Source organism: Culex quinquefasciatus, chromosome 2 (genome assembly GCF_015732765.1).
Source record: "Culex quinquefasciatus strain JHB chromosome 2, VPISU_Cqui_1.0_pri_paternal, whole genome shotgun sequence".
In the NCBI taxonomy this organism is placed as follows: domain Eukaryota; kingdom Metazoa; phylum Arthropoda; class Insecta; order Diptera; family Culicidae; genus Culex; species Culex quinquefasciatus.
Genome location: NC_051862.1, coordinates 7,251,685 through 7,265,318, shown reverse-complemented (window position 1 = coordinate 7,265,318; position 13,634 = coordinate 7,251,685). Strand labels below are relative to the sequence as shown.

The following is a 13,634-nucleotide window of genomic DNA, read 5'->3' as shown; positions in this document are numbered from 1 at the left end:
TAATGATTAGTTTTCATATTCTTGACTCGAAATCAAATAAAAGTTTGTAAAAAGTTTTTTCTGTATCGAGCATGATTTTTTGCATCCCCTCGGTCGTTTCGATTTGTTTCTGTTTTTTGACGTTAGTCTGCTCGAGCGCCCAGGTAAAAAGCAGCCCCGTTACCGAAAAACTACTGTATCATTTGCTTTAAAAAAAATCGGTACAAGATTTGGACCATCTCAAGCGCAAAAGATCTCTTCTAAAACATAAAAAAGTCGAAGATTAAATAATATTGTATTGTGGGAATTCAACCTTCAGTAATAAAAAGTGAAATAATTTGAAAGAATTTCCGTTGGACTGTTTTTCCTGAATAGTCTCAATCATAGAATATTTATTTGCCAAAGACACCATATTGATCGAAAAATTCCTTCTCAAGATACAGATTTTCGAATATTCCATTCCATTTGTATGGCCATGCACTTAACTTGTATGAAAAAATTAATAATGTAATATAGCTTCATTTGGCTTTTTGTGATGACTTGTTCAGGCCGTTCTTTTATTATTTTATTCGTGAAAGTTAAACTTTCTCTAGGAAAAACTACATTTTAAGAATAGGGAGAAGCATGTATTTCCACCGGGTTCTTAACGTTGGCATATCAGGATGTTCAACAAAGGTCAAAGGAAAAAAGGTCTAAGGTGGGGTTTGTTAGTTCTTTTGTGAGTTCTTCCATTTTTTATATTCTTTTGAAAATAAATTATCGATGTTTTTGTAATTTTTTAAAACCTTTTTCCAGTTTTGAAATACTTCCTGTTTTTCACTAAAAAACAACTTAAAAAAAACCTCACCCTTTTGTCCATTCGACCATATATCTTTCGACCTTTTGTCATAATATTGGCATAAGGGCAAGGGGGGCAGAATGGACCGCCTAAGGGAAATGCACCAAAAACCATAGAAAAACATAAAAATTTATGAATCCAGTGTAGTAGGCTTATGCTTTGGAATGTTCCCTTCAATGTTGTATACTTGGCTAATGAAAAGTTTTTACTTAAAACTATTTTTGAGCCACTTTGAAAAAAAAGATTTTTCGACTAACTTTTCAGGGTGCGGGGCAGAATGGACCACCCTGCGGGGCAGAATGGGCCACATTAGAAAACAAGCCATTTCTTCTAATACAACGTTGAAGGGTGATAAGAAATTACTTGAGGGACCTTTCCATTATAGTTTTCATGAAATTTAATCACTTTTATAAAAATAGTAACTTAAAAACAAAGATTTTTGAAAATAGTGTAAATATGTCGAAAAAAGACACTATTTTTACAACTAAGCGTCGAAACAACTAAAAAATCTACTTTTGTTGCATTAAACGTGATTTGTGAAGCTACCAGGAGTGAAATAATCCATTTAGCTCAATTTTTTTAACTTTACATTGTTTTTATAAGGCAGGAAAAGGGTGGTCCATTCTGCCCCAAAGTGGATTTTAATTTAACACTACCACCACCAAGCCTCTAAATGATTTTAAGGTTCCGTTGTTGTTTGTATACCTTGGTAGTAGCATCTAGTAACGGTATAAGCATTGAGCAAACTTTTTCAAACAATCCAACTTTTCAGAAAGCTTATTTAAGAACCTCGAAATAAACAACATTTGCGTGGTTTTGTTAATAAATTTACATTTTTGCTCATAATTCGAAAAATACAATGAATTCAAACGTCGTTTTCGGTATGGTGATGCTATTTGACGTACTTTATAAGACCCTTGCCTTACAGTTGGTCTAAATCCATTCTAAAGCCCAAAACCAAGGGTGGCCCGTTCTGCCCCCATGGTCCATTCTGCACCCCCCCCCCCTGCCCCTATCAACACTTCGACTTATTTTATACAGCTGCTAAACAATGTTTTAACCCAATAACATAGAAAAAATATATTTTATTGCACCTTGAAACACTTGAATTTAGCTGATAATTAGGCCAATGCAAGTTTTATTTGAAGTTTTTGTCTCCCTCCCCCCTGTTGCGACGGATTTACGCGGAGTCTCATCGAAACATCCACAAAAAAGCAGAGTGACGTCTCAAAAAGACTTCTGGACTATACTATACTTTAATCATGGATTGCCTCTAATCATGGACATAAGTTTAAGACATCGCTGAAAATTTGCTCGTGCTCGTGGAATTGAGTTCCGATCGTCAGATCGAACTTGAATTTGAACTCGTGCTGTGTCAAACCCCCCCTAATTTCAGCGGGTAGCTCGAACCGGACATTTTAGTGATGCCCACCCGCCGTGCTTATCCAGCGCGATTCGGTTCATCAGTTTAGGATCGACTTCGAACAACGATTCCACTTCGATGGTGCCTCGCGAGATTTTAAAATCGGTTATGTGAAGCGATTGCTCGGTACAAAGATCATCGATTGAAAGGAGGAAGCGAGCCTTGGACAGCATATCCGTGCTGCTGTGAGTTCCTTCGGAGATCCACTTGAAGAGTTGGTCTTCCTGGATGTTGGCGCGATCTCGAAGCGTGTTCAATTGCTCGGCCTCGCGAGGATTCATCTCTGCGAGGGCTTTGATCAGGGGGATCGCGTTTTCTTTGTTATCTGTTACGAACGTTTTAAAAGCTGATCCGATTGTGAAACGGTGTCCTTTTCCGAGCACAATGCCTGAGTCGATTAGACATGGGGTGTCATTTAGAATGGGAAGCAATACGTTGAAGAATTGTATGAATTGGTTGATGGCGAGTTCAAGGTGCATTATTTCACCGCCTAAACTATCTACGTAATTGCAGACAACTTTCAAAATTGACTCGTCATCAAAGTGATTTCTCATCAGAAAGAAGGTATCTTTCAAAATTGGTAAAATGCCCCAAAGCATGTGAAGGAGGTTGGCAATCATGGTCAATTCAATACGGAAAAGATGGGACATTCTGTACTCGAACTCATTGAATCGAATTATTGTAAACGCTTCGTTCACCTTTACTGTAAACTCGCTCCTCAAAAGCACCCGAACGATCTCCATTCCTTTCTCCAGATATGATTCGTTCAACTCCATAAACTCTCGTACATTTGAATAGTATGTCTTTGAAGAAGTAAGGGAGGGCCAAACTTTGTCTTTAAAATACATACTAATTTGCCTGAGCCTAACCATACGAATGAGCCGTTCAGCGTTGTGAAAGCTAATCACCTTTCGAAAGCAAAAGCAAATCGAGCACGCCAGCGCCAGTCTTTCGTGCATTGTAAGGCGTCTCCATTCAACGACATTAAACACTACGAGATCCACCATGCTGAGCTTTTCCGTCCCCGCCGAAATTCCCTTCAAAACCATCGTTAGCTGGCCGAAAATGTCGACCGTGGTATCGGCCGTGCTAAGGGCTGTGGCGGTTGCCGATGCTCCAAGCGTAACGGCACTGACCGCATTCACCGTAAACATCAACCAGTTGTTCAGTGCTGTAATGTCCTGGAATGATCAAATTTGAAAGTTTATTGCATTGGACTCGGATCAAAGATGCCAAACTTACCGTAAAAGGATTCACCGACTTTCCGTGCATGCCCGAGTCCACCAAATGTGCGATGCTGCGACTTCCGGAATACACCGCAGATCCCACTCCTACCGCTATAAACGGAATGGCCAATCCTCCGGACGCGAAAATGGCTCCGACCGACCCAACGATTCCGACCGCTCCGAGCACCAAATCCGTTAGCTTGAACACTCTGTTCTTCAATCCGACATTTCTGCAATCGATTTCAATTTCCCCAGACGCATCAAACGAATGCTCTCCGTCCCGGGGAAAGCACAGGATCGAAAACGGCAGCTGGCACGTGTCCAGAAAATGCTCCAAACTCTTGTAAACCCGGGCAGTCATGTCCACATACTCGCATTTGGAGCTTTTGTAAATCTTTATCAACAGCGTCTCATACACACTGTCCAAATTCTCATAATCCACCACCACCGAAAGTGGAATCAGCGAAAAGCAGTACGGACTCTCGCGATCCTTCCGTTTGATCTTGCGAACCACCCTCCGGATCCCTTTCGCGACTTTTTCCTCCACAAAGCACATGTCGCCATGCGCAAGCAGCTGCTCGACCTCCTCGTCCTCTTTGAACGTTCGCTGCGGTGCATTCAGCGCGTATCCGAGCAGGTTGACGACCTTGTCCGCACTGCTAATCGTGAAAATGTTGTCCAGCATCTTCAGCTGCTTCTTGTCGCTCAGGTCGACTTGTTGGCCGCGCAGGAACCACTGCAGTTGGCGCACTTTTACGTACGCGTAACATTCGCTGGCTTGGAACTTTTCGATGCGTTCGGCCAGGTTGAGCGGGTCCATTTTGGTTTTGTGGAGGTTGGTTTCTGTAACATATGAAAAGATATTTGTCAGACTTAAGGTAGACTAGAATCTACAAAAAAAAAACTAATCTGTACAAAGAAAATTTCTCTCTTGAAAAATTAAATAACGATTTTCAAGCAAAGAAAAATCTTTTTTTTGAAAATCAAATTTTTATAAAGATTGAAGCATTACAATTTGTATCAAAAGATAAAAATTAGTTTTTTTCACCATGTTTTCTGGATTATTCCGAATTTTTATTGTCAGAGTCCCAAGCTATAACATTTTATTTATTTTTTTTATAAAAAAACTAATTTTTTATTTAAAAAATCTCATTAAATCGATTGTAAGCTACAGTACTTGTTCGGTAACTGGACTTTGTTTAACTACTCTGCTTTTTATTGGGCATTAGACAAACGTCAACACACAATAAAAAGCCAAAGTATCGTCAACTAAATTTCAAACCTTTAAGTGCTCTAAGAACTGCTGTCCCTATTCAGACTGTAGTCCTAATTCGCCTCAAATGACGGTATGTAAAAAAAACATAAAAGCGGGTTTTCCAGCATTCAAAAAATAGCACGAAAACTGGATTTTATTTGGAGATTTCTAGAAAAATGAAAAATTTGCCAATTTCCGGGCAAAGTTAACCGGATTTTTTTTCTGTAGAGTTGTTTAGAAAGCCAAACTGAACCGAATACACTTTTAGAACAAACATATTAAAAAAAAAAAAACATTTCCGGTGAAATTTGCCCGAAAAAAGGTCAAATTTTCACTTTGCTGAGAATCTTCATATAAAATCCGTTTTATTTTTACAATTATGACTATTTTTTGACAGCTAGAAAACCCTCCTTACCTTATCTAATCTATATGTCTTGATAAATTCAAAGTGATCGAGGAATTCGTGGATGCAAAAAATAATTTGAAACAATTAAAATAATTTTGTTTTATTGAATATTTTTTCAAATTCAATGAATATTCTTAACATTTTATTTTATTTATTTTTTTGCATTGACAATTCCCTCGGCATTTTTCGATCATAAAATAAATCGTTAGCCAGCAGCATTCGGGCTATGCTCTGACCCCATTACCGAACAAGTACTGTACTGTTTGTTTATCATTTATGAAAATTTGGTTTGCAATTCTGGAGTTTTTTTTTTAAAAAGGTCCAAAACCAAATTTTTAGTTTTTGCTTATTGGGTGTTTTTGAAACCGCCTTAAGTCATCATCCAAAACATCCAAAAAGCAAAAAACTGAAAATTTGGTTTATTGGACTTTAAAAAAAACTCCAGAATTCTAGTATTCCTGAGATACAAAATGTTTAAAAAAAATACGGGCAGGGTGACCACTCGGAAATTTGCGATTCTTGTTTCAACAAGTTGGGAAAAATATTTATGTCTGTAATATTTTTTTTAATTTTATATTTTTATAATCCAAATGCATTCAATTCTTTTTGAGTGTGTTTGAGAATGAAAACGACTTTTTAAGACAAAGAAGATAAACCGTGAACATAATCGGAATCGGTTTAGCTAATATCGAAAGGCACTTGAAATAATATTAAGGAGTTATTCGACTGTGATAAACAATCAATTAAACAAACACAGTGGCCTGCATATATTTTGCTTTGTTTGCGAGTTTGTCAAACACGAAAATGGTGACTTGTTTGTATTTTTTATGAATCAATGGATTTTAATTTATTTTTGACTGAGTTTATGACATTATAAAGGTACTAGTAAACATTAAACAATGAAAAAAATGCTTTCGAAACTCCTATTTGAAAATAGAGAAAATTTCAAATTCAGGATATAACAAATATGTTTAAAGAATTTGTATATTAAAAAAATTAGCACGAAATTGGATTCTTCATTGAAATGCAATTGACAATTTTACAAAAAATTAAAGGGGATTTAATAAATATAATTCCAAAATATTTCGATTTTGTGATGAATTATTTAATAATTTTTGTTTTTTAATTTAGAAAAATACACTTGAATTTTCAAGCTTCTACTGCTTTTATTGGCTTTTAATTATTTTTTTGAACACCGAGTAAATCAAATTTAGGAGTGCTTTCTTTTGAAGTATTTTGTATTTTTTTAAATGAAATATACTGCCCATGTTCGCATAAGTGTCCTATATGTAAAAATAGCATGCTGAGAAAACGCATTTGAAGTTTGTCCCACACATAAAACTACGTGTAAAGTTTTCACGAAAAAACTGGATTTCCTCCTGATTTCTAGAACAAAGTACTTGATGTTATAGGCTTTTCTGAAAGAGCACACGATTTTGAATCAAACTGCATCATGATCTCAAAAGTGATGAAAATGCATATGGGACATTTATGCGATCAGGGGCAGTATACTGTCCATGTTCGCATAAATGTCCCATATGCAAAAACAGCAAGCTGAGAAAAACGCTAAACAAGTTTGTCCCACACATAAAACTACGTGTAAAGTTTTCACGAAAAAACTGGATTTCCTCCTGATTTCTAGAACAAAGTACTGGATGTTATAGGCTCTTTTGAAAGAGCACACGATTTTGAACCAAACTGCATCAATAACTCAAAAGTGACGAAAATGCATATGGGACATTTATGCGATCATGGGCAGTATAGTGGATTGAAAAGGAACAACTGTAGTGTTTTTTTATGTTGTATTTTCATTTTATGATTTTTGGGTAGTTTCAACCTTGAGTAAAAGTTATACGAAAACACCCAAAATGCAAAAAAAAGTTTTGTTGAGGCCGTTGCAAATATTTTTCAAAGTGTTTAATGAACATTAAAGTTTAATCAACCAAAAACCAGTTAACCTTTTACTGCCCAATTTTTCATTTTTAGTAATTTAATTTGCATTAATCTTGTTTAGTTCATGTTTGTTTTTGGTAGTATTTGGCCTATTCTACCACCTCCTATCATTACATTTTGCCTATCTAATTTTTTCATGTTTTTGCAGTCACTTTTTCATTTTTTTGCTTGTTTTTCACACTTTCTGCCATAAAATGGCACCATTATCATTCAAAATTGTAAAAAAATGCGTAGAGGCATAGTCTGGGACACTAAAAAAAAACAGCCAAAGTTGACCCCTCAAAAATTACATTTTTAAAAATATTGGCAAAGTCACATCAAACAAGTTAAACTTCTAACCCATAAATTTTTAAAATTTTAATAGTTAAAAATTTGGTTGAAAAATAGATTTAAATCGAAGCCCGTCTAAAGGCGGGGTTGGGTTGTAGAGGGTTAGAATGCATTTTCCTGCTTTTATAATCATGTTTAGCATGTTTGAACTCCTTTGAAAAATTTCGTCAATAATTGATTTTTTGAAAACTAATGATTGGAATGCAACTGGATACACAGAAAAATAAGGCATAATTGAATCAACAAAACGTTTTGTTGATTTGAAAATCAAGATTTTTGTTGAATCAACGCTAAACGTCAAAGCAACTTTTTCAAATTTTCAATAGTTTGATATTTTTTAAACTTTATCAATGGTTAATATTGACTTATTATATCCTTTGGGTAAGAGATGCTTGTTATTTAAGGTTCTGAAAAATCGATAATTCGAAAATGGGATTTGAGTAGCCACCCTGATACTGACCTTCATTCATGAGTGTCAAAATTCCCTTTGGCAAGTTGTCGCAATTTCAGGCTGTGGATAAATAGCACGATCTGATCGGAACTTCATTTCATATGAAAAGTGTCACGATGATTTTTAGGGGTTTTGTTGAATAGTTAGAATAGTAAAAAGTTGATCAATTCAAAGCTGCACAAGCTGGCTCTTATTCAGGTCCACAATTCACAAACCACATGGTCACTTTTTTTTTAAAATCTAGCCATCCTTCTCTATTCGTTGATAATCGGATAGGTACACAAAACAGATGTGCGGAACCGATTAAATTCATCGAACCACAATTTATTTACATAACAAATTCACACTTTGACACAATTTGCGCCATATTCCATACATTTTTAGATTTATTTTTTACAAATATCAACGCAATGCATAATTTATACTACTTTGTCTTAGGTTTTTTTTTTTTCATTTTTGTTGTCACCCTACTGTACCTCGGCGCGACGTCCATCAGAGATTTAAACGTGATATCTTATCATGCATTTTGGTTGTTGAAAAAAATGAAGACAACAGATGATACAGTTCATTTCTTGAAAAATCTGGATCTTCATTCGTGGAACAGAAAAGAAACACTCAAACCTGTCTGTCGTTGAGGTTTGACTCCGGATATCCGGACAATTAGCAGCACTTATCAAACAGTGAGGAAATGATGTATCAGATCATCTTGCTTTTTACTCATTCAAGTGAGTCAGCTCTGAGAAGAAGTAAACTTTTTTTCCGAACGCCTTGATCTTTGATCTTTGCCGCACGATTTGTGCTCAAATGGATTTGTCTGGAAAACTCGTTAAATTATTTTCAACGAAATAATTTTACGGATATTCAAAGTCGCAATTTTATTGCAAATCACTCCACTTACAACAAAAAAAAAAAAAACCTGAATAATATACGCAAATATTGCACCTTCCCACGTAAGTATTTGCTAATTACATACCTTTTGAAAGTGATCGGAAAGGAAGCGGAGCGGCGCGCACGTTCGTTTGCTGGCTGATAACACCGCTAGCTCAATACTGAACGATAAAACGCGAAGGTGGCGACGTTTAGCGACTCTGAGGTTGGTAGGCCTTCTTACCCGTTTTTTTGCTGAACTGATAAAAGAATTTTGTTTATTTTCTATAAAAGACACACTGGCCGAAAAAGGTGTAGGTACCAACACACTCAAGTGGGAAGTACCCGGTAAGAAATGTGCGTAGATGCTTGGTTGTAGGACCGACATTAGTCGGAAATGGCTTGATGTTCGGGAAAGGGAATGAATGATTTTTTTTTAACTTTTGAGCATTTAATAAAATATCATTTATTTATGTTTTATGCAACAATACAATCATAAGGCACTAACAAGATATCAACTGGTTTACTAGAAGCCACTCGCAGAATGCAACACACACTTTTGCGCAAAACGTTCAATTCTCCAGCGTGAACTGCACGGTGTCAATGTAAGCACCTTCCCCGTGCACCACCCCCACCACAACCTTCAGGTCGTCGTTGGCCAGGAATACCAACGATTTCAGCCCTTCCACCACGGTTCGCACCTCCTCCCGTTCGAAGCACTTGGTCGCGATGAAGCGGTTGTACTTGAGTATTTCCGAACCGAGCCGCAGCATCGGAATCTGGTCCAAGTGGAGGGCGGCATTTTCGACAGGTCCGAAGCGGAGCTCGCCGGCGACAGCCAGTTGTTTGACCTGCTCCAGCAGTTGCTCGTCGGGTTGGCCAAATTCCGCCGGGCAGTAACCCGCAAGGGAGAGCTCCTTGGCCTTCGTTTCGCACTGCTTGTAGCGGAACATTACGGAAGCGCAGTCCGCGAGGAAGGCGTCGTTTGCTCCGGATGCATCGAAGCCAGTTTCCTTCATGAACCGCTCTACGTTGTTGAGCGCAAACAGGACGTGGTACGCAAACTGGCGGAAGTTGGCGCTTTGCATTTGGGAGGCAAAGAACACGACCGCTTCCACGAATGAGGAATATTGCTGCAGGGCCGCGTCCAAGGCGTCCAACTTCTCGAAGAATTTATCGCGTGGGTTCGGCTGAAGCATGGTTCCGTTGATCCAGACCTGCTTGAGGAAGTCGCGGTGGGAGCCCATGGCCGCGTCGAAGATTCGGTGAAACTTTGGATTAACGTAGAATCGGTGCTTTTCCGGGATGATTCGTTTTAGGAGTTTAGGGTCGACTTCGATCAGCGATTCTACTTCGAAAGTTGCTTGTGGGATGTTAAGGTTGGTGATGCGAAGCGATTGCTCGATGCAAAGATCGTCGACTGTAAGTAGAGAGCGAACTTTGGAGAGCATTTCATCGCTTCTATTAGTTCCTTCGGTGATCCACTTGAAGATGAGTTCTTCTTGGGTTTCCGGACGGTCACGAAGAGCGTTGAGGTGGTTTGCTTCGCGAGGATTCATCTCGACCAGGGCTTTCACCAGAGGGATCGCTTTGGTTACGCCACATTTCACGAAGGTCTTGAACGCCGAACTGACGGTGAAGCGATGTCCCGCTCCCACGATGAGTCCCATTTCGGTTAGGACAGTGATGTCACTCCCAACGCGTCGGAGGATCTCGCAAACCTGGATCAGGTCATTGATTACCATTCCGTAGTGCTCCACTTCACCACCACGGTCATCGGCATGCTTGGAGACCGTCGACAGGATTGCTTCATCGCCGAAATATTTTCTCATCAGAGAGAACGCATCTTTAAAGGTCAACGCAATCCCTTGGATCATGTACAGAAACTTACTCAACCTGACCTGATCCATACCGAGTATGGTTTTAGTTTTGTACTCAAACCCGAAGAAACGGAACGTGGTGAACTCTTCGTCGACCTTCACGTCAAAATTGTTCCGCAACAAGTCTCGAACCAGTCTCAGTCCTATTTCCAGGAACTGATCATTCGATTGGAACAGCTGACGCGTGTTCGTAACAAAGGTATCAATCGACGTGATGCTACCCACCACGCAACTCTTGAAGAAGTTGCAAATGCCGCTGATCTGGCATTCACGAATCAGCCGTTCGGCGTTAATGAAGCTGATCACCTCCCGGAAGCAGAAGCAAACGGAACATGCCAGGGAAATCTTCTCGTATAGTGACAACAGGTGCCAATTGTTGACGGCGTACACGACGGAATCTACGATTGTCAGGGCGTTCACGCCTGCCGTAAATCCCTTCAGAACTCTGCCTGCCATCACCAACCGGCTCAGTTGAGTGGCCGTTATCGTTTCAGCGTTGGTCGCTACCGCCGCAATTGTGGCCGTTGTTCCGAGAGATGCGAATGCAAACAGATTGGCCGAAACCATTAACCAGTTGTTGCGCGCCTCAGCATCCTTCAACGGATTCAGCGACATTCCGTGCTGGTCCGAATCGACCAGCTTCACAATGCTCCGCCCCGTTGTGTACGCCGCCGAACCCATGGCAGCAGTCAAAAACGGAATGGCCAGTCCACCGGTGGCGAAGATGGTTCCAGCCGAACCGACAACTCCAACCACGCCCAGCACGATATCGGTCACGTTGAAAATCGAATTCTTCAGCCCGACATTACTACACTCGATCTCGATGTCCCCGGTCGAGTCGAACGACACCTGGCCATCCCGAGGGTAGCACAGAATCGAGTACGGCAGCTTGTTCTTCTCCAGATAGTGTTCAAAGCTGTCGTACATCCGGGCGGCCATGTCGACGTAATACAGCTTACAGCTATCACCATAACAAAACACCTTTATCAGCAACGTTTCGTAAACCTTTTCCGGCTTGTCGTAATCCGGCACCACCACCAGCGGAATCAACGAGAAGCTGTAACTCATCATCTTAGCGACCACCTTCCGAATCATCACGCTGGCCTTGTCCTCGATGAAGCACATCTCTCCGTTGGCCAGCAGTCGCTCGACCTCCTCGGGACTCTCGTCAAACTGAGCCAGCGGCTTGTTCAGCGCAAAACCAAGCAGGTTCACGACCTGATTCTCCGTCTCCACCTCGAACAACTTGTTCAGCCCTGCCAGCTGGTTCTTGTCGTCCAAGCTGACCGCCTGACCTCGGAGATACCATTGCTTGAGTCGGTTCCGTACCGTTTGGTAGCACTCGGTCGCTTTGAACTTCTCGATACGCGTAGCGCTTGGGGCCATTTTGTGAAAGTTTGCTGATCGCTGCAAAAAACGCAAAAGATTAGTCGTTGTGAACGTCTTATGAGCTCGAAGAGCGACGATGTTTTATCGATACTTCGCAGCAATTTCTGAGAAAAAGATTGCCTTATCAACCAAATTAAAGCAATACTCACGGATAACAGTTTAAACCAGGATGCATACGTAGACGTCGATTGAAATCATGCAAAAAAGTAGAGTTCAACACACTCTGAAAAAGTTCAAAACTCTAGATTATTCCAAATTTGCACCTTTAGAAGAGAGCACAACAAACCCCGTTTTGCATGCAACGTCGTCAGAAATAGTGATGCAATAAGATCGCTCTGGGCTGGGATTTGGAACGAAACGTCCCACAAGGTAGGCTTGTGCTTGTGTGGTGCACTGCACATAAAATTGCACACGGGGAATCACCCGCGCGCGGATGGACTACTAAAACGAAGACAACAAAAAAAAACAACAACAAACAACGTCAACCCAACCACCCACTCGCTACGATGGGTGTTTTGACAGAAGCGGGTTTTGATCGTGAATGACGGAACCGTGATGGAGGGATTAATATGCGAAAAGGGCCAATGATTTGAGTGTTTTGTTTTTACATTTTTTTTTTCATTTAGTTTTTTTTATATTAGCTGGTTATTTTTAGTCGCTCGTAATTTTCAAATTTTTAAATTTGTTTTTTTTTTTCTGTGATATTGTTTATGGTATTAAGTGTGTTTTGTTCTGTTTAGCTTATTTTTGAAGCTTTTCTATTTTTTCAAATTACTAAAAGACACAAGCTAATAAACATTTCTTCTCAAAAAGTAGTTCATCATTCCAAGTCCTTTTAAAATTGAACTTTCTATTTTGATGTAAATAAAAAAAAGAAAAAAAAAGCGATGAAAACTTCAGACAATCGAACTTTTAATACACGAAACTTAAAAAAAATCAATAGAAACTCGAATAAGTGATTTCAAATGCAACGGTTAAAAAATTAACATGTGTTATTTAAATAGTTTTGTGTTTCCAAGTAATTTTACTTAGTTTACGTTAGAATATAGGATTAAGGCAGGCCAAGGGTGAAATGATACCTTTTCGGTTGACACCCGGTGAGGAACATCCTGGAAGGAGCGAAACTACATCTGTAGTGCTGTTAGTTGATCTTGGTCAAAACAGCTGCTCTGGTTCCTTGCAAGTTACCCATTTTCTTACCTCCACGTTGGCTTGGTTTCGTCATCATGATGACAACACGTGACCTTGCTGGTGGCCTGTGGAAACGAACTCGTAAACCTTTGGCCAGCGAGGGTCAGAGTCGAGACGGCAAAAAGAAAGGGATGCGCAATGTGGGAAGGGAAGATTGTAGACGGTATTGTTTTGATTCACAGCATGTTGAGTTAACTGTTGTGGATGTACCTGATACATCGCAATACGGGGTTTCTCTTCTTTCCACTTTCAGCTACTATCTATCTTCTATTTCTTTATTATGTATTACTGATTTTCTAATTCGGGTTCTGTTTACTATCCACCATTTTATTTTGATTGCATGATCCTTTGTTTCTCTTATTTTCATATACTAATGCATCTTTTTGTTTTTGTTTGTTTTCATTTTCATGTCGTGTCTGGGCCTACGGTTGGAGAACGATTGCACC

General features: G+C 39.5%; 2 protein-coding genes across 3 annotated transcripts; both read right to left on the bottom strand.

Moving 5' to 3' along the window:
* Positions 1-1,850: 1,850 nt before the first annotated feature.
* Positions 1,851-8,958, bottom strand: LOC6037456. Its single transcript, XM_038257755.1, has 3 exons — positions 8,835-8,958; positions 3,483-4,309; positions 1,851-3,421 (listed from the first exon to the last, which is right to left on the bottom strand). The coding sequence occupies exons 2-3, from the start codon at positions 4,284-4,286 to the stop codon at positions 2,210-2,212; spliced, it is 2,016 nt and encodes a 671-aa protein (XP_038113683.1). The 5' UTR covers positions 4,287-4,309; positions 8,835-8,958; the 3' UTR covers positions 1,851-2,209.
* A 216-nt stretch (positions 8,959-9,174) lies between these two features.
* On the bottom strand, positions 9,175-12,440 carry LOC6037457. Of its 2 annotated transcripts, XM_038254978.1 has the most exons (3): positions 12,284-12,440; positions 12,147-12,220; positions 9,175-12,015 (listed from the first exon to the last, which is right to left on the bottom strand). In XM_038254978.1, the coding sequence occupies exon 3, from the start codon at positions 11,992-11,994 to the stop codon at positions 9,301-9,303; it is 2,694 nt and encodes an 897-aa protein (XP_038110906.1). In that variant the 5' UTR covers positions 11,995-12,015; positions 12,147-12,220; positions 12,284-12,440; the 3' UTR covers positions 9,175-9,300. The 2 variants fall into 2 exon arrangements, with proteins under 2 accessions (XP_038110906.1, XP_038110907.1); XM_038254979.1 differs by having other exon boundaries at positions 12,147-12,440.
* Positions 12,441-13,634: the final 1,194 nt, after the last annotated feature.